At 59.5% G+C, this 23320-nt stretch overlaps 1 protein-coding gene across 1 annotated transcript; it reads right to left on the bottom strand.

Moving 5' to 3' along the window:
- Positions 1-915: 915 nt before the first annotated feature.
- Positions 916-19504, bottom strand: Foxn4 (forkhead box N4). Its single transcript, XM_027923423.2, has 9 exons — positions 19419-19504; positions 6527-6672; positions 4873-4997; positions 4667-4777; positions 4300-4430; positions 3640-3736; positions 2773-2980; positions 1985-2377; positions 916-1169 (listed from the first exon to the last, which is right to left on the bottom strand). The coding sequence occupies exons 1-9, from the start codon at positions 19502-19504 to the stop codon at positions 916-918; spliced, it is 1551 nt and encodes a 516-aa protein (XP_027779224.2).
- Positions 19505-23320: the final 3816 nt, after the last annotated feature.

Genomic DNA, 23320 nt, shown 5'->3' with positions numbered 1-23320 from the left:
GGGTCTTAGCCCCGTGCACAGAGCTCCCTGCTCCATCGGCCCATTCTCAGCTCCATTGGTCCTAACAAGTCCCCAGGCCCCCAAACCATGACACCTCTCCTCTTAGGTGCCCACAGGAAGGGGTTCATGACAGTGAGAATCTTAGTGTCCCTACTGTTCAAACCAGGATGCCTCACAGTATCAAAAGTGCTTGTTTGTCCTGAAAAGAAGCCCGCGGCTGCTGAGGGAGGACAAGCCAGTTAGATGTGACTCTCTGGTCACTTAGGAGCTGGGGTTGCCGGGACCCGGGAGGGATGGAGGAGTCTCATGGGCCTGGGGCTGGGTTTGCTGAGGTGGAGGAGGCCACAATAAATATAAATAAACCTACTCGGGGTCCAGTGCCCCATGGCCCAGGAGGCTTTCTGTGGAGCGTTGGCCTGCTCGGGGGGAAGTGGGTGCAGCTCCCCAGAGTTCAGGCTGCTTCATCCCAGAGACGTTCTGAGCTCCCAGGCCCCTCCTGGCCTCCGGCCTCCCCAGGCTGAGGCTGAGGCTGAGGCTCTGAGCTGCTGGGCCTTCTTGTGACCACAGCAGGTGAAGGCCTGAGTGTGGCCCTGGTGCACTGGTGTGTCCCAAAGCAGGCTGCCGGTCACCGAGGGGCCCTCACCAGGAGGGTGTTCAACGAGGCCAGGCCTTGGGGTTCAGGTCCCGGAGGAGCAGGGGAGGCCAGGCTGCGTGTCCACTCTCCTTGGCCCCAGGAACTTGCAGCGGAGGGCGGGACAGGCAGCAACTGCTTCCCCACCGGCCAGCAGCCTGGTCGAAAGCTCTGGAGAGGCCCGTGGGAGGCGAGGGGCCTGTCTCTGGGACACCCCGGTCCACGCGGTCCCCTGCCCGAGCCAGCTGCTGGGGGCTGGAGGGCCACGGAGGCCGTCCGTTGGCTCAGAGCAGAGCTATGGGCTTGTTCCCAGGGCCACCCAGGTACTGGGAGGCGGCCGTCGACGAGGCCACGCTGTCCGGGGTGGCGTACGCCGTGTAGAGACCCGTCACCTGCACGTCAGGGAAGGACTGGTCGTTGCCACCAGAGACAGGGGTCAGGCCGGAGGCCCCCAGGTCACAGCCGAGCGGGGAGTCGGCGAAAGCCCCCAGCGCGTCCAGGCTGAAGCTCTCGTCCTTCATCTCGTCCCACAGGTTTCCTTCCAAAGACAAAAGCGCAGGGCTGAGCTGGCTTCCCGTCCCCCAGGCCCGAGTTGCAGTCCCTGTCTGTCTTAGGGAAGGGGCCAGGCTGGGCGTGTGTGCAGGGTCACGTGCTGGGAAACCCTCTTCCTGCTGTGTGTCTTTGGGAAAGTCACTTCTGTCTCTGAGCCTCAGAGTAAAATGGAGGCGACCAGAAAACCGACTTCTGAGGCTGTGGCCAGGGGTAAAGGGGCCATGGTCAAAGCCAGGAAGATAAAGCCATGTGTCCCCTTTTCTTCAGCAGCAGAACCGTGCAGCTGTCCAGGACAAGGGCACAGGTGTCTGAGCCCACGGCCACACAGGCAGGTGCCCGCCTCCGGGAATCTGGATGGACAGGAGCCTCGGCAGCCTGCGGTCCCCCGTCTGCTCTTTCCTTATCCGTAGCCCATTTACTGGGGGGACCCCGTGGCTGGCAGTGGTCAGTGTGACCTGCCCTGGGGTGGACACAGCAAGGTGGGCAGTTACTGGCGGTTGTTCTGGGGTCCGACGGACCTGGCCGCGGGACGAGCTTGGGCCGGTGAGTTTACTTCTCCTTGCTCCCTCACGGGGCAGAATGGGGACAGGAACTGGCGGTGACCTGGGAGGGCCACTAGAGGGGGCGCAGGGTGAAGCCCGTGAAGTGCATGGTCCAGGGCCTGCCAAACAGTAGGTGCCCACTAACTGCTTCATGTGCGGGTAGTGGGTGGTCGCCATGGCAACCCAGAGCACAGCCGGCTCGCCCTGTCCTGCTGTCCCCAGCCCCGCCCCCACCGTCCCCCCACTCCCCGGGCCTCACCCTGCAGGGCAAAGTCCATGATGCTGGGGTCCAGGGCGTCCACCTCGGGGTTCATGTCGGTGCTGATGTTGACGAAGTCCACGGGGGTCCTGCCCATGGCGGGCTGCGGGAGGGGGCCGGGGCTGGGGTCGGGCAGGGCGTGCAAGGGCGGGGTCTGGGCCGGAGCCGGGGAGTCGGGGGCCAGGTGGGCCTGGGGCTGGACCTGGTGGTGCAGGGGGACGGCCTGCAGGGACAGGGTCATCAGGGGCTGCGGGGGCAGCTGGGAGATGGCCAGGCAGCTGTGGGCCACAGCCACCGAGGTAGCGTGAGTCAGCACGGGGGTCTCGGGCTCCCCCGCTTTGCCGGGTCGCCGGCAGCTCTCCGGCCGGTCCGAGATCAGCTTGTCCAGCTCCTCTGCAAACAGGAGGGAGCCATGACTCCGAGCCCACCCTGCAGGGACCAGCCCCCAGCCCAGGCCTGGAGCCAGGTCCCCGTGCTACCCGCTGAGGGGGCTTAGCCAGTCTCTGGGACTCTCTGAACCTCTGTCTCCTCATCTGTGCAATGGCATCCCATGTGACACACAGGGTGGTTGTGGAGCTGTAATGACACTCACAACAGAGCAGTGCCACCGAGGAGTGAGAGGTGCCATCGAGCAATGACATCTCCTTTCAGCACAGGCCTGTTGCCCTAGGACTGCACTCAAAGCTCATACCGCCCTGCACGGGGGGGAGAGGCCGGGAGGGTGAGGCCGGGAGGCTGAAAGGTCTGCGAAGACCACTCCTGGCCAGGACAGGGCCGTCGGGGCTCACCAGGGTTGGCCATGCTCCGGTGGATGGCGGCCAGGTCTTTCCTCTTCCACTTGTGCATCTCCTCCTCCATCTTGTCGATGCGGGCCAGGTTCAGCGCCCACAGGCAGCCCTTGCGGGAGGAGCCGCTCATCTTGTTCTCCACCTTCTCGAAACACTTGTTCAGGGACAGGTTGTGCCGCACCGAGTTCTTCCAACCGTCCGGAGCCGTCTGCGGGGAGATGTGGGCACTCGGGGGACCTCCCTGTGGCCCCCTGCCTCCCCTGGTGGTCACAGACTCAGGTCCCCCGGGGATGCGGCAGCAGCCGAGGCAACAGGACAGCACTCGAGGCTCAGCATCCAGGTGGGGAGGCGAGAGGGAGTGGTGGGGACTGCGGCGAGAGGAGAGCTCCTGCCCCGGGGAAGGGGGAGCCACAGCGGAGCCCGGCTGACAGAGAGGACATGAGGCCGCAGCCCAGGGCTGCCGTGGCTTCCTGTCTTTCTCTCCATCATGAACGGTGGTAGCCAATGGCTAGTCAGTAGATGAAGATACTGAGGTTCACAGAGGTGAAGGCTCTTGCCTGGTCTGTGTTTCGCACGTTATGTTTTAAGGAGTCGTGCTGAATATGGAGGCTGGGACCTCCACCTCTACCCTCTCCTTCCTGAGAGGTAGGCGGACTCCTCTTCATCCATCAGAGCCCAGTTCAAATGCCCCCTTCCCTTTTAAAATGCTTCTGGGTGGGTCTGTGTGCATGTGTCCCCACAGCCGGGTACACAGACCCAGGGGGCCCAAGACCATGGCCCGGTTTGATCTAGAGCTGGCCCTGGATTTGGTGGTGACAGGGGGAGGCTGGGGTGGCTCCTGTCCCCTTCCCTGGTTGGAACCCTCACCTTGAAGTAGGGGAAGTGCTCCTTCATGAAGCTGTAGATCTCGCTCACCGGCAGGCTGCCCGTCTTGCTGTTCTTGAGGGCCATGGCGATCAGACAGCTGGGCCAAGACATGGGCAAGGTGGGCATGAGGGCTCCCAGGCCAACAGCCCCAGGTCCCCTCCGCCAGGAAGCCTCCCCTGCTTGACCAGCCCCTGCACACTCAATGTTAGCCCTTTTCATGGCTCAGTATCTTTGCCACCCCATGTCCTTCTCCTTGACCCTGGGTTTAGCCATTGGTATTGACCTAAGGAACTTGGACAACCTTTACCCTCCCTGTCTCCATAACTAATGTCTGTGGGCCTCCACCCTTTACCTAGGTGCTCCCCCCGCCCTCACCAACACCTAGTATTCGGATAACTTTCTGCATTTGAGGACACCTAGGTTCAGAGAGGCAATGCTACTTTCCCAAGGTCACACAGCCTAGGAGTGATGGAGTGTCCGTGGGTTCTCAACCCCGGGGCTTGACTGAAAATCTGTGGTCATTCCTGAGAACAGATTCCACATGGGGGGTCCCTGATCCTCCAAACCTCCCCCTTGGAAGTCTGGGCCTCTGTGTCCGGCTGTCTGAGATGTCCCGAGGGCAGCCCTCATCCCTCTCCACCGGTGCCACCCGGGCCTCACCTGTAGGAGTAGATGGGCTTGGGGTAGTGCTTGGGGTGCAGCTGCTCCTGCGGTGCATGCACTGCCATGTGGGCCTGGGGGTACGAGGGCCGTGCCCCCAACGGGGGGCCGTAGAGGCCCACAGGAAGACACTTCCCACAGCAGAGAGAGAGGGGGGATGAGAAGGTGCAGCGTCCACATGAGGCCCGCCCACCCGTCCCTGGGCTCGTAACCGCAGAAACCACAGGTCTCCCCCCACGGGAGTTCCCAGGGGCCACGCGGTCGTGGTGGGGACAGTTATCCCCACGTGCCTGGTGAGTCAACTGAGGCTCAGGGAGGTCCCTGGCTGGCCGGAGGCAGGGTCCTCTGCCTCTGGGTCCAGGGCTACCTGCTGGGCTCCCGGGGGGAGCGGGAACTGTGGCTGGGTCCCTGGTGAGTACAGCTGCGAGGGGTCCTGCAGGCCAGAGGGTGGCTGGCCCCCCACGGGGAACTGGCTCATCTGCTGGGGCCAGGAGAGGAGAAGACAGAGGGTCAAGGTGGGCCGGGCAGCCCTGGGGCAGCCCTCGCACTCGCCGACCCACACTCGCCACTTACACTGGCTCCGTGGCTGGACAGGGGGCCCAGGCCCAGCAGGCCTCGGGGCGCCATGCCTGGTGGACCGTGGAGCAGGGGGCCTGGGGTGGCTCCCACGTGCAGATCGGCTGCCCCAGCCAAGGCTCCTGTAGGAGGCAAGCAGAGAGAAAGCCCCGTGCTGGAGAAATGGTGGCCAGGACGGCCCAGTCCCTGGGTGTCCCCAAGGACAGAGCCATCCCTCACCCTCAGGACCGGGCACATGATTGATGCTTGGCAAATCACTTTGCTGGGGTGTAGTGGTGAAAAGTGGGTTTCCCACCAGCTGTGTAACCTTGGGCCAGCCTCAGTTTCCCTACTTGTACTTGAGCCCCTGGTGTTACCCGTTACTACCTATAAAGTTGTTGTGGGGGTTAAATGAGATAATATTTACCAGTGAGTGTAAGTCAACAGTAAATAACAATGATGAGGAGGCTCTAATACTCTCCTTAAACTCGGACACCAATTTCTTGTTCATCCCATGGCACCCGGGACCTCTAGGTTGAGATCCAGATCTTCTTGCCTTTCCTCCCTTTGCCAAGCCCTGCTCTTCTGCCGAGGGTTAGCTCAGGAACAGCACAGGTAGATCCTCCCCCCACCCTGGAGCTGGGCCCGGAGCAGACATTGCTAATCCATCTCCGATCCTCACTGCAGCAGCCTGACTTGGGGCAGCCACCTCTAATCAAGCACAGCTGACTTCCAAGATGGAGCTAGCCCTGGGGGCTGTTCTAGAACATTGTCACTGTAGGTGAAGAAACAGATCGGAGAGGAAAGCACTTGCCCAAGAGCACACCATTGTCCCCTGGGGCCCTACATGAGGATTAGGAAACGGACCCTAATCAGCAGGCCAAATGCGGCCCACAGGCTGGTGTGTAAATAAAGTTTTATTAACACACGGCCCCACCTATCCGTTCAGATACCATCCATGGCTGGTTTGGAGTACATGGCAGAGTCCAGTAGTTTTGATAGAGACTGTGACCAACAAGGTCTAAAATACATATTTCTGGACCCTTTACAGAGAAAGCTTGCAGACCCAGATGTACATGTTTTAATCGAGAATAATTTCCTCCATGAAAGAAAGGATCCCAGATGCTGACTCTGCCACTCTGGGTATTTTCAATGTCCCGTGGCAGCTGCTTTTGACCATTATGTCTTTAAAGCATTGGATTCATTTGCTGTAATTGCCATTAGCTATCACGTATGGAGTACCTAATGGTGTGACAGGATTCCCTTGGAATCTTCTAGAACATTGGGGCGGCAAAGTTCTTGTAAGGACTGGACAGCAAATATTTTAGGCTCTGCCAGCCATCTGGTCTCTGTCTTCTTTGTTTTTGGACACAGAAACATAAAGCCATTTTTAGTGTTTGCAAAAATAGGTTGTCGGCTGCATTAGTTTGGGAAGATGACCTGTCATTCAGGGAGCGAGCGACAGGTGGGACGGACCTGTCATTCAGGGAGCGAGCGACAGGTGGGAACCTCAGCTCACCCTGGGCCTGGCACTCGGCAGGTAAACGGTGAATCTTCCCTCTGAGGGAGATGGACTCAGCCCAGAGAGGCGGACGGACTTGTCCGTGGCCACACAGCGGGGCAGGGAGTCCCCTCCCCTCTGCCACCTTGCCTTGTCCCCCCTGGAGCCTACCTGGGTGTGGATGTGGCACACTGGGGCCACCCAGGTCCATGCGGCCACTCGCCATCTGCTGCAGCCGAGGCACGTCCACAGCCGTGAGCCACGAGAGTGACTGCAGGTCCCCGGGGAGGTCCTCGTCATTGGCGGAAGGCAGGAGCCTGCGGGGAGGAGGGGAGCTCGGGCCAGTGGGGAGCCGTGGCCAGTGCCTGGGGCCACCTCTGGAGGCCCCTCAGCCCCCGTCCCCAAGCCATTCCCGTGCAGCCTGTGCTTCCTTGGGGCTGGCATGGGACCCTGGCCCGGGACCCCATCTGGAAGCCACATTGCTGTCCCTGCTCCATCCGCCCGCTGGACCCCCTGCCAGCACCTAGTCCCCGTGGAGTGACATCGGTGGGCCAATTTGGTTGCCTCCCTGGGTGTGAAACCCTGTGACGCCCAGGGCGGGTCATTATTAAGACCAGCTGGGTGTCCCCAAGACACAAATTGGAATTCTGAGAGTCCAGAGTCCCGCGTGGCACCTTTGGGACACGCGGATGCAAAACTCCAGCCCTCAGTTCACTGGTGGGGTCAAAGGCAGGTGCGCTGATGGCATCGAGGAAGGTCACCGTGACCCGTGTGTGACTGGGGTCCCCCCCCAAGAACCTCATCGTGTGGAGGCTCACATTCCAAAAAAAAAAAAAAATCCAGAATCTGAAATACTCTGGTCCCAAATGTTTTGGACAAGGGAGACTCAGGCTGTGGTCCCATGTGACAGATGGGGACACCAAGTGGGAGCACTGAGTCACTTGCTCCAGGCTCCACAGGACCTGGTGGGGCTGGGACCTGCCCGCCACCCCTCAACCTGGCTTTCCCCGGAAGGAAGCAGGCGGGCACCCCAGCTGGGAGTGTGGCTCCCTGGTGACCCCACAATCCTGTCCACGTGGCTCACTGAGCACCAGGCGTTAGGATGGCATTTTTCTGCACTGTGACACGGTGGCACTCAGCCCCGACCAGACACCACCGTGTGTGCCACCCACACGGCCAGGGGCGGTCTCTTTTGTGCCCAAGGAGCTCACGGTCCCAATTCTTGGCTCCAAGTTTCAAAGGCCCCGTGTGGGGCCCCAGGGTGCGGCGGGCGGGGCCAGGTGGCAGCGCAGCCCCGGTTTCCTGGGGCACCCGGTGGCGGGGCCTCCGGCTGGCGCCCTCTCCGGCTCCCCCCCTTCCCTTGTGTTTTGGGGCCACAATCAGAGTTGCCATGGACACCGCTTCTCAGTTGTCACAGGACCTGGGCCCTCGGCCCACGGAGCTGGCATCAGGTGACCGCCCGCTGCCCCCGCGATTGGCTGCCTCATAGGAAAACACAGCCCGGAAGCCGTTTGAAAACTCAGCTGGCCCGTGTCAGGGCAGCAGTTGGCCCGGCTGCTGTCCCCCGGTGGCCCATTGTGTGACAAACGACTGTTGCCCTGTGGCACGTGGCCCCCATTGTCCTGGGGTCTCCATGCTATTGTCTCGGAGGCCCCCCGGCTGCCGACCCTTCAGCCTGCTGGTAACTCATCGGACTGAGTGACAGCCACGGCCCAGTCCTGGGCAATGCCATCTGTCCCCCCGGTCCTCGGAGACCACGGGGAGAGGTGGAGGGGCTGGGCCGCTGCGCCGCCTGCTGTAGGAGGCGACTGGCCACACCCACCCTCCCTCCTGGCCCCCGGCCAGCCAGCCTCCCAGTGTGGCCAAGCCCACCCCTCTACAGCCTGCTGCAGCTCCCCATTGCCCTCGCTGCTCTTAGTACTGCAGAGGAGAAGAGGGGATCTCTGATGGCAAGATGGGGACCTCACAAAGCCCTCTGAGTGGTTGGCAGGGGGTTCCTAGACACCAACAGGGAGCAGACTGTCTGGCAGTGGGTGAAGCCAACAGGCCATATGTGTGGTAGTTAGTAACTCAGCCTCTGGATTCTACTCCGGGCTTCCTTGAAACTGGCTTAACCTCTCTGAGCCCGTTGGCACCCCAGCTGGGAATGTGGCTCCCTGGTGACCCCACAATCCTGTCCACGTGGCTCACTGAGCACCAGGCGTTAGGATGGCATTTTTCTGCACTGTGACACGGTGGCACTCAGCCCTGACCAGACGCCACCGTGTGTGCCACTTCCTTAAACTGGCTTAACCTCTCTGAGCCCGTTTGTCATCTGTGAAATGTGGAGAATCCTTGTTCCTGTCTCATAGGATACCATGAGGATTGAGTGTGTGGCCCACAGCAGGGGTGCATGAGCATTATTGGGCTGCTGTTAATATTAATACCAACATTAATTTGACGATGAATATTAATCAGGTTCCCAAGGGAACCTGGGGTCATATAGACACCCGCCCCCGCCGCCATCGATATTTATTGAGCACGTTCTGGACACCAGGGGTTATAAGCCCCCCTATTCTACATGAGGAGAAACTGAGACCACTAGAGTCACTTAGTGCTCGGCCTGGAAGAGGCAGCAGGCGAGGCTGAGCATGGGCGAGGCTGAGCATGGGCGAGGCTGAGCATGGGCGAGGCTGAGGGAGTGATGCTCTCTGAATGTCCTCATTTTCTTCCCTGCCATCTGGGACCCCGGCAGGAGCAGCAGCCTGCCTTGCCCACCTGCGGTCTCACCTCCAGCCCTTTGCGTTCCCAGACTTCAGCTGCCTGCCACCCTCTTAATGTCACCCGATGGCACCTCGTCTACCTGGGGAGGATTGCTCCTCAGTCCCACGTCACCTGTGTCTCACCCACTGTGGTGCCACTTAGGTGCCTGCTCGGCCCGTTGAGTCAGGCTGACCCCATGTAACCTGCCCTGGGGGCGTGGCCAGGACCTTCACATCTATCTGCATCCTGGGGCCCTGCAGAAGCCCGGGCTATTTTACAGATGGGGAAACTGAGGCCAGACGGAGCAAAATCCATTGGCTGGTAAGAAAGGCAGCCAGGGCTCGAACCCGGTCCTTCTGTGCCGACCCCAGGTTGTTCCTGTGGCACTGCAGGCAGAGGGTGACCGGGTCCCAGGGCAGAGCTGTGCCAAACAGCATCTCCTGGGGTTGGTGGAAATGGGGGGTCCGGCCCAGCTCAGCCCCGGATCTCCACCTTGGGGTTCCCAGCTATGTTCTGGGGGGAGGACAGCCTCGAAGGGGTGTGGCCAAGGCTGGGGCCAAGTGCTGGCTTTGGCTGGACATGTCTGGGATAGAGTCCTTGCCACCCCGGAGCGTGACCTTGGGCATGGGCTGGGGTCCTCACGCCTCCCTCCCGGGAGGGTGGCTTGGCCAGTGCACTCAACGTGTGGCTTCCTGCCCCACCCTCCCTTCCCAGGGGTGCAGGCCCCAGCCCTCCCCACCGCCTCGGGCTTCCCAGAGGGTCTGTTCCTCCCTCTGTCCCACGAGGAGCCAGATACCATCTTCACGTGCCCAGGCTCCTGCAGAGCTCACTGTAAGGGTCCACCGTGGGGGTCCCCATCAGGTCCCCTCTCAGCCAGGCCTCTGAGCATCGTGGGGACCGGGGTGAGCAGGGCTAAATGCACCATGGCCTAAATGGGCATCTTGTCCCCATTCCCTGCCCCCACTGTCCCTGCACATTGGCGCCCACTGCTCCAAGTGCCCCTCACCAAGGCCCACGGTTCCCTCCCTAAGGACGGCCACAGTGCCCAGCCTCACTCCTTCCCAGTGTCTTCTTTAGAGAGTGACCTGCAGGCTCAGGAACCACTCTGGCCTCTCGGCTGTCGTCCCTCAGAGAGGCACTCAGTCCCCACCTCAGTTCTCCTATGTGAAGTGGGTGTGGGTGACGATCCTAGCGACGGCACGAGTGCTTCTCACCCCCAGGACTGGCACGTGGGTGGGGGCAGTGTCTCGGGGACTTGGTCTGTCATCGTGTAGAGCTCGGGGATATTGCCTGATATGTGTGTGTGAGAGAGAGAAACAGACGGACAGACAGAGACAGACACCCTACACCAGCCTCCGGAGTGGGGGTCCCCTCTGCAAGACAGTGACAGGGCTTTTGCAATCCAAAGGAAAGGACAAGCCTGGGACTCCCCAGTCTCCTGTGCCCTCCCTGGGTCTGTCTCTCCGGCTTCTGGCTGAGTGGAAAACCAGGCCCTGCTCCCCTTGGGTCACTGAGGCCCGCTGCCTGCCAGAGGCCACCTGGGGGGAGCTGAGCAGGACCAACTTCAAAGGCCCAAACTCCTCCCCTCTGCTTCCTCCCCCATCTCTGGCCCTCAGGTGCCCCCTCTGTCTGTCCGGACTCCCTCCCACGTGCTCTGTGTCCATCTCTCTCTCTGCAAGCGTCTCTGTCTTTGTCACTGTGATGGAGTCCTGGCCTCACCCTTCCTGATTAGTGACATCAGACAGGATCCTGAACCTTCCTGAGCCTCGGTTTTCTCATCTGCAGAATGGGGTAACGGCAAGGGAGTAAACCTCTTCCCTCTTCTCTGACACGGCTTCCGGGACCCCCGTCTCTCACAGCTCCATCTCTGTCCCACACACCCAGTCGCCCACCCTGAGCCCCTGTGTCCACACAGGGGCTGCCCAGAGCCACTGCGCCAGGCTTGCGGGGATGAGTCCGTGAGCCTGCAGTGGACGCAGCCCGACCCCCAGGCAATCCCCATACACCTCGCGCCAGGGAGCTGGGCCCCCGCGCCCCCAGCCAGCCCTGGTGACCCTGTGCTCCAACCCGGGGCAGTGTGTGACGCTGCCCCAGGTCTGCAGATGCACTGTGGGCCCTGGGAGGGGACAGTGCCACTCTGCCTCCTGCAATGAGCACAAGGGTACCTTCCTCTGTGGCTCCACACCTTCTGTTCCCTCCCAGTGGACACCTTTCCTGTCCCCTCTGCACCTCTCAGCATCTTGCTCAGGGGTCCTTAACAAGGTCACCTTGTCAGGCGTCCCTTTCCTCTGAGCCCCAGGGAGCCCTACTTGGCCACAAGCCTGTACCTTCGGAGCCGGGCTGGCATCCAGGGTGAGAGAGGTGCTGTGCCCCCCAGGAGCCCTGAGGCCAGGCACAGGGAGGAGGGCCACTTTTCTGCCACTGCGGGTGGTCTCAGGAGCTCCCCAGGGGCTCACACAGAGCTGTGCACACAGTGGGCGCCCAATAATTATACACTGGGCAAACATACCCAGCTCCCTGCGCAGCCCATCTTAAGGGAGCAAACCCTTTCTGAGTGTCTTGTCCTGATCGAAGGCCACTTAGAGGTATAATCCTGACCTTGGCCCTTTGACCCCATCGAGAGCATGACTGGGCAGGGCGTGCGTGTTACCACCGTCCCATTAGCCAAATGAGGATGCTGCGGCCAGGCCCCGCCCCTGCCCCAAGCCCCACCCCTGCAAGGCCCCGCCCCTAGACCAGGCCCCTCCCCTACCTCAGGCCCCACCCGGCCCCAGGCTCCACCCCTGTCCAGGCCCCACCCCTGCCCCAGGCCCAGCCCCCATTCCCTCTCCCTGCTTGAGGAAATCTGCTCTGAATTCCAGAAGATTCTAGCCCTGTGCTCTCCAGTGGGTTATCCACTAGGGAAGAGTGGCTATTTACAACTAAATGTAATAAAACAAAGTAAAATGGACAGATTCGGTTCCCTGGTCCACCAGCCACATTTCAAGTACCCAGTGGCCACATGTGGCCAGTGTGGACCCAGCGTGTCTCCATTGTCCCCAGGCGGCAGTGGTCAGCAATGTTCCTGTCAACCCTAATAGGAAAGTCGGTGGCCTTTCTACATTGCCTTGAAACAACTGGACCTTTGATTTAGGTTTGGAAATTAGGAGCTGGTTTCATGGAATTTTGAGTTGAGCATATTTCATGATGAAAGATCCGGCCCCCCCACCCCCAGCAAGAGGGGTACAGGCCCCCGGGGCTGCGTGGCATCCGGAGCTGTGTCCCAGGGGGACCTCAACCTCCAGGAGCCCTTTAGCAGGAGCCCAGGGAGGACTCACCAGGCCCCTGGTGGATGGAAGATGAGGGGGGACCCTCTACAGGGAAGTCCCCTGGTCACATCTCCAAACTTCCACCATCATGGTCAAGCCAGGGCCGTCCCCTCCAGGCCGCGGCTTCCCCAGCTGTAAAGCCACAGCAGCAGAGCAGGGGGCCCCTCGAGGCCCACCAGCACTCAGGTCCGGGGAGGCAGAGCAGGAGAGGCCAAGTGACCCCAGGCAGGGGACTTCCTGTGCTGGGCCTCAGTGTCCCCAAGGGTAAAATGGGAATAACAATGGCACCCACCCTAAGGCACTTGCTGAGAGTGTGGTCACAGTCCCTAAAGTATCAGAGCAGAGGTGGCTTCTGGCTTTCTGTTGAAAAAGCAGGTTAAACTGTTAGTTTGGGGTCCCGGGGGGGCTCCCAGCACCGTGGACTTCTCAGACCACATGGGGGGCGTGGCACCCCCAGGAAGTCCTCCTTAGTGAGTACAGAGCTTTGGGGGACAAACGAAAATTAAAAGAGCCTCCTGGCACTCCAGAGCCCCTGGTGAATTCCGTGGCTCACCAGCAGCCGCTGTCCCCACCCTGCCAAGCGGCTCTTCTTGAGTTTCAAAGCTTAATGATATTCAAGGTCCTGAGAGGGACCATTGCCCCCCTTCAGAGACAGGAAAGGTGAGGCAAAACCCAGAGCCGCTGGGCATGCGCACCTGTCCTCCCAGTGGCTCGGGAGGCTGAGGCAGGAGGATCTCGAGTTCCAGGCCAGCCTCAGCAACAGTGAGGCCCTAAACAACTCCATGAGACCCTGTCACTAAATAAAATGCAATATAGGGCTGCGGTGTGGCTCAGGGGTCGAGGGCCCCTGGGTTCAACAAACAAACAAAACCCCAGAGTCACAGCAGCCCCAGGTACCCTGCCCCAGCACGTCCTGCCCGCCACTCTCGGGCCTCGGTTTCCCCATCTGAAATACTGTGGGGGTGGGGTGAGCCACTCCTGTCTCTGAAGGGCTGCCACTGTGACACCCAACCTGTGGGGACACCCAGGTGGGGGACCCTGAAGATGGGCAACAGCCTGAGGAGAGACGGAAGGCTTTGGTCACACTCTGCAGGGGTCATTGCGAGGGGTGCCCAAGGGAGGGGCCCCTGGGAAAATTCTCTTTAGACTCCTGCTCTAGGTCAGCTGACCAGGCGATCAACCCAGTCACTTGAATGAACCATGTCCTTAATTGTTCCCTGGGGGCCTACCGAGTGCTGGCACCGCCCAGTGGGACCAGGTGCCCTTCCGAGTCTCCCAGGAGGCCCGGCCCTCTGCTGCACCACGTCCTGAGCCCACTCCCACCCGGAGCCCGGTTGTGGGGCCTCCCTCTGCAGCAGGACAGCCTGGTGGTCACGGCCTGGGCTTCGGGGCTCAGTGGGGCCTGGGTGTGAAGTGCCCCCAGCTGCTGGCACCTGAGGACTGCCCGTGGTCCTCCGCCTCCCTGGCCTCAGTGGGCTCCTCTGGGGGCACCCGGCCCGGCCAGCCCACGAGGCGTGGTGAGCATCAGGGGACCATGCAGGGGGGTGCTCACCCCTGGGAGCCCCCTCTCGAGAGCTCGGGCCTGGCGTGACGTCCAGGCCTCCCAGGAGGCGAGGGCCTTGTGCCCTGACCCTTCCCACACTCCTGTGCACCAGGCCCTGCTCTGGCAGACGAAGCTCCTCGTGTCCCCGAGCAAGGAGGATGGGCCCAGGGCGCGCCCCCTGCCTGCTGGCCCTGCCGTGTGCACCTCCGCCATCTCCCAATGCCCAGGGGTGGCCGCCTCTCCTCCCCCTCTCACAGGGCGGGTGGCCGAGGCCCAGGGATGAGGTGACATGTGTCAGTCCCCCAGCACATCGGTGGAGGACCTGGACATCGGACAGCCCATGCCCACCTGGGGCCCCGTCTCTCGCGGCTGCTCCAACTGTGCAGAATGAACCAGGCCAGGGGCAGGAGGGGCCGAGCCTCGTTAAAAAGGATCAGGCTGCCATGTGTCTCCATGGGGACAGAGCCACTGGTCACAGGACACTGTGGTGGCCCTGGGAGAGGCAAGGAACCACTGGAGTCCAGCTATCCTGCGCTGACCAGGCGATCAACCCAGTCACTTGAATGAACCGTGTCCTTAATTATTAAGTCATGTTGCCCGAGGGGTGGAAGATAAACCCGCAGAGCAGGGCACTGGAGGGAGAGGGACCTTGGGCAGGTAACTCAACACCTGAGGACCTCCCTGTCTTCATCTGCCACTTGGAGGTGAGAATAGGGCCTGCCTGTTGATTCCAAGGTAAACCACAGGTATGGTTTACATGGTACAGTGGCTCAGGAAGGGCACTGCAGAAATGTTTGCAGAGGGGATGAATTTAACCCCTAATAGCCAGAGCAATCTGCCATTTTCTGAACCTGCCACTTTCTTGAAAACTCATCAGGAGAGTAGAAGTTGACCTCTTTGCTATGGTCTGGCCCTTGGCCATCTTCTTCCCACTCCTTCCCTCTGCTCTAGCAAACCTGCTCTCCTCTGAGTTCCTCAGATATTCTAAATTCTCATCCATCTTAAGGCCTTTGCACATGCTATTCCCTCTGCCTGGAATGCGGTTCCATGCACTCATTTACACCAGTCTCTTTCACAACCAGATAGGTTTTTTTCAGAACAGATAGCAGGCTTAGGACCTAGTGTGCGTGCATGTGCGTGTGCGAGCGTGTGTGCGTGTGTGTGTGTGTGTGTGTGTGCATGTGTTTCTGGAGGATGAAATTGCAAGAACCCAAAAGAGGGGTGGACCCCGAGAATGCTCCCACCTCCTTGTCCATGGGTGGCTCAGACCTCGTTTTACCCACCTTGAGGGTGAGGATGTAAAGATGTCAGGACGGCCCCTCCCGGGGCAGAGGCCCCTCCCCTGCAGGTTACAACTGGTGGGTGGGGCGTCCTGATGGGAACCTGACCCCCGCCCCCCCCCCACACACACACAGTGGGTGGGGGGCCTCTGGAAGAGGTTTCTCATGGCTCAGAAACCTCTGCGTTTCCCTGGACGCGGTATTTCTTGTGCGATGCTGGTCTGTGCCTCCATTTCTCCAGTGACTATTAAACCTATTAAATGAGTATCTACTATGCGCCAGCACTGCAGTTCACAGGTGAGGAGGTCCCCATGAGACAGGGGAAGGACGTTCCCCAAGGTCACCCTGATTCTTAGGGCAGGGACTGAGGTGGGGAAGTAGATCAGGCTCTGAGAAGCCGAGGGCTCAAGGATCCCAGAGCAGGCCTCCCCTTGTCCCTCCAGGCCTCGGTGCCCGTCCCCGAGAGGAACTTCTCGGAACTCTGGAATAAGTTCCAAAGTCGAGGGCAGGTGACGGGTGTCTGTAGCTCTGTCCCTCCCCAAACGTGTGGCCAAGTCACGTCTCGGGGCCTCCGTGTCCACGTCTGGAAACCCAGGTCATGCGGGGACCTGCCTCAGGGTTTTACTGGGAAGATGGTCACTAAGCACCTACTGTGTGCCAGGCACCTCCAGGGTGGACCTCCCTCTCTCCACCTGAGCTAAGAAGAAACGCTGTTCACCCCCGGGAAGCAGGAGCTGCCTGCCACAGCGTTGCTCCCTAGATCCCACTTGTCCCCAGACCTGGTCCCTGCTCCGTATCAGTGGGGCCAGGGCTGCGGCCACTGCGCTGAGCCCCGACTGCGGACGGCTCCCCGGGGACCGGCTCCGCCCCCAGCTGCTGGCCCCGCCCTCCCTGCGCACAGCCATTGACAGCCAACGGCCAAACCGGCCCCGGGGGACGGTGGCCGGCTGCTGTGCCGGGCTGCATGGGGGCTGGACCGGCTGGACCAGCAGCCCGAGTGGTCCCGAGCATTCTCTGGAGACACAAGCCCGCGAGTGAGAAGCCCATAAACTTCTCCAGGGCTATTATTTGGGGAGAAAAATGGGAGTGGCTGGAAGCGGGGACTCACTGCATAATCAGCCCCCGCCCCGTGAGAAAGCGCTGGGTCCCGGGGCCAGCCGAATGCCTTGCCCGTGCAGCTGCGGGTCCTCCCCACAACCGGAGAACTGGTTCTGTTTCACAGAAGAAGAAACTGAGGCTCAGAGAGGAGCAGTGACTTGCCCGGTGTCACACAGCAATGAGGTCATGGAGCACTTGTGTTGAACCAGCTGCTGTGCTTTCATCAGTAGGACACAGGGTTGGGGGCACAGTGTTCCGAGGGTGTGGCAGCTTCAGATTCGAGTCCCCACTTGACCTGTCACTGTGAAGCCTCATCGATTTTTGGGGTGGGGGGCCGGTACCGGGGATTGAACCCAGGGGCACTCCACCACTGAGCCACATCCCCAGCACTATTTTTTATTTTATTTAGAGACAGGGCCTCACTGAGTTGCTCTGTGCCTTGCTTTTGCTGAGGCTGGCTTTGGACTCGTGATCCTCCTGCCTCAGCCTCCGCAGCTGCTGGGAGGACGGGACGGGTGTGCGCCACCGCGCCTGCTGCAGCTCATCTTAAGGCGTTTAAACTGGCTGAGCCTTGGTTTCCTCATCCACCAAATAGGTGCTCGAGAGCTGCCCTCATGGGACGGGGTGTGGGGTCTGGCTGGAATGGATGCTGAGACCTGGCCCAGGAAGGGCAGGCTGTGACCCATGGGAGACACGGAGGCGGCACCGAGTGTGGGCCGAGCTTATCTGCCTGCTGCGTACCTTGGAAAACCACCCTGAAACCCTGCGAAAAGGACAGGCCGTGCCCGGTGGGGCACCTGGCACCCCTAGGTCCAGGGTTGATGGGGGACGGGCCTGCTTCTCATCCCTGCTGGTCCTGACCCCGCCTCTGCCCGCTGGCCAGTGAGTGGGGTGCACACTGCCTGGCCCCAGGAAGTGTGCTGTCTGTGTGCCCTGATTTGGGGGAGACGCTCAGAAACTTGGGGCCGAGCCTGTTGGAAGCCCTGGGGCCGCACCTGGGAACGTGGATTCAGAGATCCCCCCCCACAACTTCCCACCCAAAGGCCCTGCACAGACCTGTCACCTGCAGACCTGGTTCTTTTATGTAACTGAGTGGTACAGGTAACAGTGACAGCTAGTTTGTGGTTCTTCTTGTTTGTTTGTTTCTTTTTGTTGCCAATGGACCTTTATTGCATTTATTTTTATGTGGGCCTCCACATGCTGGGCAAGCGCTGTACCGCTGAGCCCCAGCCCCTGCCTGGCTCTGTGGCTCTTGTTCTGCCGGCTTTACTGACTGAGTCCTCCTGGCAACTGGGGGAGGGATGTGCCTAACTGTGCCCATTTGAAAGAGGAGGACACTGAAGCCACGGGGCCTGTTCCAAAGCTGTGCTTGGAGCAGCGCGTGTCTGATCCTGGTAACTCTCTGACCCTCTGACTCCCCCACCTCTGGGGCGCTCAGGAAGCTCTTCTAGGTAAGAATAAAAAGCCACCTCTTGTGGCCCTGGGGAGGGCCAGCCCTGGGGGAGGATCAGCCCTGGGGGAGGACAGCCCTCTCCCAGGCTTTGTCAGGAGGCACAGAGGTCCACGCAGTGCCTGCTGGGTGCTGGGTGCTGGGTACTTTCCTAAGCAGTGTCCCATCTAGTCCTCCTGGCACTCTTTGCTTACCCCCTGGCACAAACCAATGAAAGTTCAAAGGCGAAATTGCCCAGGATGGTGCAATGAACGAGGAGCAGAGACAGAAACGGCGATTCAGTGATGACCACACGGGCCTGGGCAGGATTCCCATCCCCCGTTTACAGATCAGGAGAGTGGGGCCGGAGAGCCGGGCACACCCCCACCCCTGTAATTCTGTACCCCCCCGTTAGCACTGGAAGGAAGCCCAGGGGTCCTCAGTCTTGTGATCCTGGAAAAGCCCCTTCATTTCTCCGAGCTTCGGCCTTCCTCACCTGGGCAGTGGGCCGTCCCAGCGCTGGGCTGAGGTGAGCGGCGCTGGGCACCTGCCCCAGCTGCTCCACAGCAGGCTTTCTGCAGACATCTGCCTGAACTGGAGGCCTCATTTGGTCCCTACAAGGCAGCCTCCGGCCTGGGGCCCTCAGAAAGCAGCCTCCCTCTAATTGGGGGCTGCTGGCTGCCCCAGCAACATGAGTCCCCAGGAGGGCCAAGCTGCCCCAGGGTAAACAGGGCTGATCCGAGGTGACAGCCTGCTCTTCCCGGGCCAGCCCTGATCCTGTCCCTCTTCCTCAATATCGGCTGTGCCCCCTCAGCCCCAGACATGGTGTTTGCTCTGGGTTCTGGGGCCCTGGGAACCGGGTCAGGCCTCTGTGGGCTCAAGGAAGGGAGATTGGGAGGGGCAGGTCCCTCCTTTTCCTCTTCCTCTCTCCCAGGGGCTGTGTGACCTTGAAAAAGCCCCTTCTCTCCTCTGGGTCTCAGTTTCCTCATCTGTTAAAGAAGGCGACTGGACTGGTTGAATCCCTAAGGGTCTTTCCAGCTCTGAGGTTAGGAGAGTACAGGGGGAGGGCTCTGAGGACCTCCGTCCACCCCCTCAACTTACTTCATCCTGACTCAAGAATTTATTCTGGCCTCAGTTTCCATGTAATTGACTCGTGGGACCCAGGAGACCTAGGAGAGCCCTAAGAGCACCTCATTCAACAGCGTCATTTACGTGATGAGGAAATCAGGCCCCGAGAGGCTAAAGGGCTTGCTGAAAGTCACAGGACCAGGCTTGGAACCCAGCAGTCCTGACCACAACTTTCCAACATCCAGAGGGAGAGAAGCCAATTTCCCCCAGAACGCTTCTGAGGGAGGTACATTTCCTGGAGCCCCTGCTAGGGCCCCTGGAGGGAGAGCAAGAGCCACTGTTGTCACCAGGATGGCCAAACAGTCCCTAACCCAGGAGGGACCTCTTTTGGAGGGGACAAGAAACTGCAGGCATTTCAGGGTCCCATTGCACTAGGACATGAGCCCCGACACCTTCAGAGACCAACTCTGAAGTCAATACCTTCAAGCTCTTCTGCAAAATCACAGCATCAAAGCGACAGTTTCAGAAACCCTAAACGGCCCAGAACACCTGAAGTCCTCCAAAATACCCGGTGGGTTACTGTTGAAGCCCTCACCTGTATTCCTGCGGCGAAGGGTGGTGATTTTGCCCAGAGTTTCGAACGAGTCCTGACATTATGGATGAGATGTCACTTTCTATCATCTCCTTGGGGAAAAGACAAACAGAAAACAACACTCCCATCAACGACTGACGTGGACAGGGCAGAGACCCAGCTGCCCACAATTTCCCTGCGATTCAGAAGGACAGAGCTCTAAACCACCAACAGAACAGGGAATTTCTGCACAAAACAGGTCACAATCCCAGCGCAATCCTACAAGATTTTAGAGGCAAAGAGAATCGAGGGGATGAAATTACAGGTTCTTAGGAATTCATTGGGAGAAGGGCAGGGGGACATCTCTATAATCCAAATGTCAAGGTTCGGAAAAACCTGGCACTCTCAAAACAGTCGTCAAAAGAACTTGATTCCCTTCCATTTTTGACCTCGAATCAGTTATGATCACTTTGAAAATTAAAAATAATAATAATAAAAATAAAGGGGAAGCTTGATGTGTCACTGTGTTTCTCTGGGGGAAATCTATCCCTTCTTGCAAAGGAAATCATTCTGCAGGGTCCCTGTCCTGGAAATACCTTCGGACACGCCACATGCCCGTCCTGAGGACCACCACCACTCTCTCCCCACCCCCGCAACGCAACACAAACACAGCCTTTAAAAGAAAAATCCTCCAGGTCCCTAAGTTCCTCAAACTCCAAGCGTGAAACGAACATGGAAACCCACCAAAGCTTCTGATCAGTCCCGCCCCCAGAGTCGCCGAGGGAGTCCCGGGAAGCAGAAAAGGGGTCCAGCGGCAGACGCCCTGCGGCCCCTGAGCCCGGGGTCTCTACCCTGGAAACGCAAAGCGGGACACTGCCCAGGAGCAGGGCGAGAGCCGGCCCTGCAAGGCGGTACCTGGAGCCGATCCTCGCGGGGCCGCAGCTGCCGGCGCTGGGGGGCGGCAGGGGTTCCGGAGGGGGCTCCCTCGCGCTCGCCCCTCGCGCTCCGCAATTTGGCCGCTGTCGCAGCTCGAACCGTTTTTAAATTTCCCTCTCTGGAGCTGTCCAGCTCAGAGCATGCGCAGTAGCCGTTCGGGGGGCTTTTTCCCCCAAGGGTCAGTTACAGGGCAGGGTCAAGGGGATTGCTTCGGGCGTTTCCCAGCAGCAGCGAGTCTCGCACGCCCCGGGGCGCCGTGTGTGTGTGTGTGTGTGTGCAGGGGGTGCGGTTACAGGATATACAGGGATAGGAACACCCCTCTTTAGACTTTGCCCACAGTGGCAGCCCCTGCACGCCCGCCAGCCTGCGTTCAGGACCGCGGGAGGGTGACTTGGGTCAGAATTAAGTTGCAAAAGATGCGGGGACCATTGAGACTTGCAGACCGTCACCGGCCCAGGGGTACAGCAGGTGGGCGGGAGGAGGGAGCCTGTCTCCCCCGGAGTGGGGACGGGCCAGGAGGGAGAGTCCGGGCCCTAGGTGGACGCGGATCTGGCCACCTGTGCCTTTAAGAGGTCTGGGCCGGCGCCGCCTGGCGCGCGCCTGCAGGGGGCTGCGGAGCGGCGACCTGGAGCCCCGAGCCCGAACCTCCCGCCGGGCGCCTCCACCTGCCGCGCGCCGAGGGGCGCCCGAGTGGATGGCGGCGGCGAGGCGCGTGGGGCGCCCGGGGTCTGAGCGCCTCGTCCCCCTGTCCCGCGCCGAGGGTGAGCGCGCCCGGGGCGAGCGCGGCTGGGCCCGGGCGCCGCGGCGACGTCGCCCGCAGCCCTGGAGGCTGCGGCGGCGCTCGGGGTCCGAGCCCCGCGGAGCCGTTGGCGGGGCCCGCCCGGGAGCCCGCGCTCCGCCCGCCCGCCCGCCCCGCCCCGCCGGCGCCCGCCGCGGGAAAGGTGGCGCGGACCGCGGGCGCCGGCGGGACCCGGCGCGGACAAAGGTCTCCCGGCCCCGTGGGGCTTGGCGAGTTCGGTCCCCTGAGAAAGTCTGCGGGTCCGGCGCCCGAACCCTGGAGCCTCGCTGGGACTCCTTGGTGGAGACAGCAGTGACAATAGGGGCAGCCACCCTCATCCTTAAAGCCGGCCCCTCCTTTCTTCCTCGCTCTGGTCTCTTAGGGGTCACTAGGGTCCCCTTTTTTGCAAATGAGGGAACTGAAGCCCCGAACGTGGGTCCAGAGCTCTCGGCCAGGATCAAATCTGCTCCAGCCCACCCCACGGCCCCTGCACCTGGACAGCCTCGCGCTGTCCCTGCAGGGTCAGGCTCAGGCATCCCAACTGCTGCTGGAGTCATCTGAGGTTGTCCCCACGTTTAAAGGCTTTTTTTTTGTTTAAACCCAGGAGGAAAGTGCCCGGGGCTGGGTGTGCCTGGATTTCATTTTCCATCCAGGTGGGCTTGGCACTGGTCCGTGTCCTCCTGAATGGCTTTCCTGTGGCACCTGGACGACTTTTCTCCTTTCTTCTCTGTCAGGAGTGAATAGATGGGTTTGCGTGGTCGGGGGTGGGACAAGTTTACAGATGTTAGGTAGGGAGGGCATGGCCGTGAAACCTTCTCAGTTTCCATCTCTCTGACCTCATATATTTAAAACCTAGGTTTCCTTGGGTGTAAAAGGTAGTTTACATAGTCTGTGTCGCTCTACGTGTCCCGGAATGACCTGTCATTATTTTGCCTTTTAAGTTGTAAGCATTCGAACCTTTTTTTCTAAAAAACAAAACAAACAAAACAAAACAAATAAAAAAAAAAAAAACCAAGTTTTTAACCAAGTAACTTACCAGAAATCTTTATTTGTTAGATTAATGTATTTCCTCTTTTATAAATGTATGCTAGTTCTCAATTTCAAATCACCTGGGGTGAATCAGAGCCATAAAAGGGAAAGTTTGGCAATTTTCAATTTTTTAAAAATAGGAGTCTCAGGTGACTCTATGGGTCACCTGTACATAGGGAGGGATACCTTTATTGAGCTAAAGGAGATCAATACTCTGTGCGTGCGTGTGTGTGTGTGTGTGTGTGTGTGTGTGTAGGGCCAGAGATTGAACCCAGGGCCTCATACATACCAGGCGAGCACTCTACCACTGAGCCTCGTCCCCAGTTTGGCCAATACATTTTTTAAATAAAAGAATATGAAGTTCTCCTGTTTCCGTCACCACCGTATCACCCTTTATCACTTATTCTCACGTTGGGGGCGTATCCCAAGTCTTAGATGGGTCCTGATTTTGCAAAGGTATTTAAGATGCCCTGCCAACAGGAGTTCCACAGGCCTAACAGCGATTTGAGTCGCTGGATCTCTGCTGACACCTGAGACGCTGCAGGAGGGAGACAAAGGACCAGGTATGTGACTTTAGGTTCCCTCTCCAGGCCTATGGTGTGCAAGGTGCTCTAACCCGGGTCTCTTTTCTTAGATTGTGATAGTTTGATGGTAGTTATTTGCCTGTTCTGTTTAAAGGTAAGATGCCCATGGCCACGTAAGAAATCTTGGTTCATGAAGTTGACAATGAGCTTAAAATCAGCCCCATTATAACTGGGAATACCAGCTCCTCGGATGCACCATAGACGGACAGTGTTCATAGTCAAGGACTATAAATATTAACCTCTTGGCGGTGTTGAAGCAGGTTTTCTCTGATCAGAGATCAATTTTATAATAGATTATGACCATTTCTTCTCCCTTTTCCTAAAATCTTGCTTTTGCATTGCTTATTCTGATTTTCCATTGGTGAGGAGGAAATGGGAGGAAGGTCAGGAATGCATGATTGGTAGCATAAATAATCTTACCCAACTAAGCCCTTGGCTTCATTTTCCACCAGGAGATTCTGTTCAGCGACAATCTTTCTTCCACCCTAGCCATTCAGTAGAGGCAATTTCAGGGTGTGTCTAGGCCTCACAAATGCTAAGGTCTTTTTTCGTGAACCATTAAACTAGAACTGTCCAGGGCCACAGCACAGAGGACGGTG

This window comes from Marmota flaviventris, chromosome 1 (genome assembly GCF_047511675.1).
Source record: "Marmota flaviventris isolate mMarFla1 chromosome 1, mMarFla1.hap1, whole genome shotgun sequence".
In the NCBI taxonomy this organism is placed as follows: Eukaryota; Metazoa; Chordata; class Mammalia; order Rodentia; family Sciuridae; genus Marmota; species Marmota flaviventris.
The sequence above is the reverse complement of the archived record's forward strand: the minus strand, read 5'-3'. Positions and strand labels throughout refer to the sequence as shown.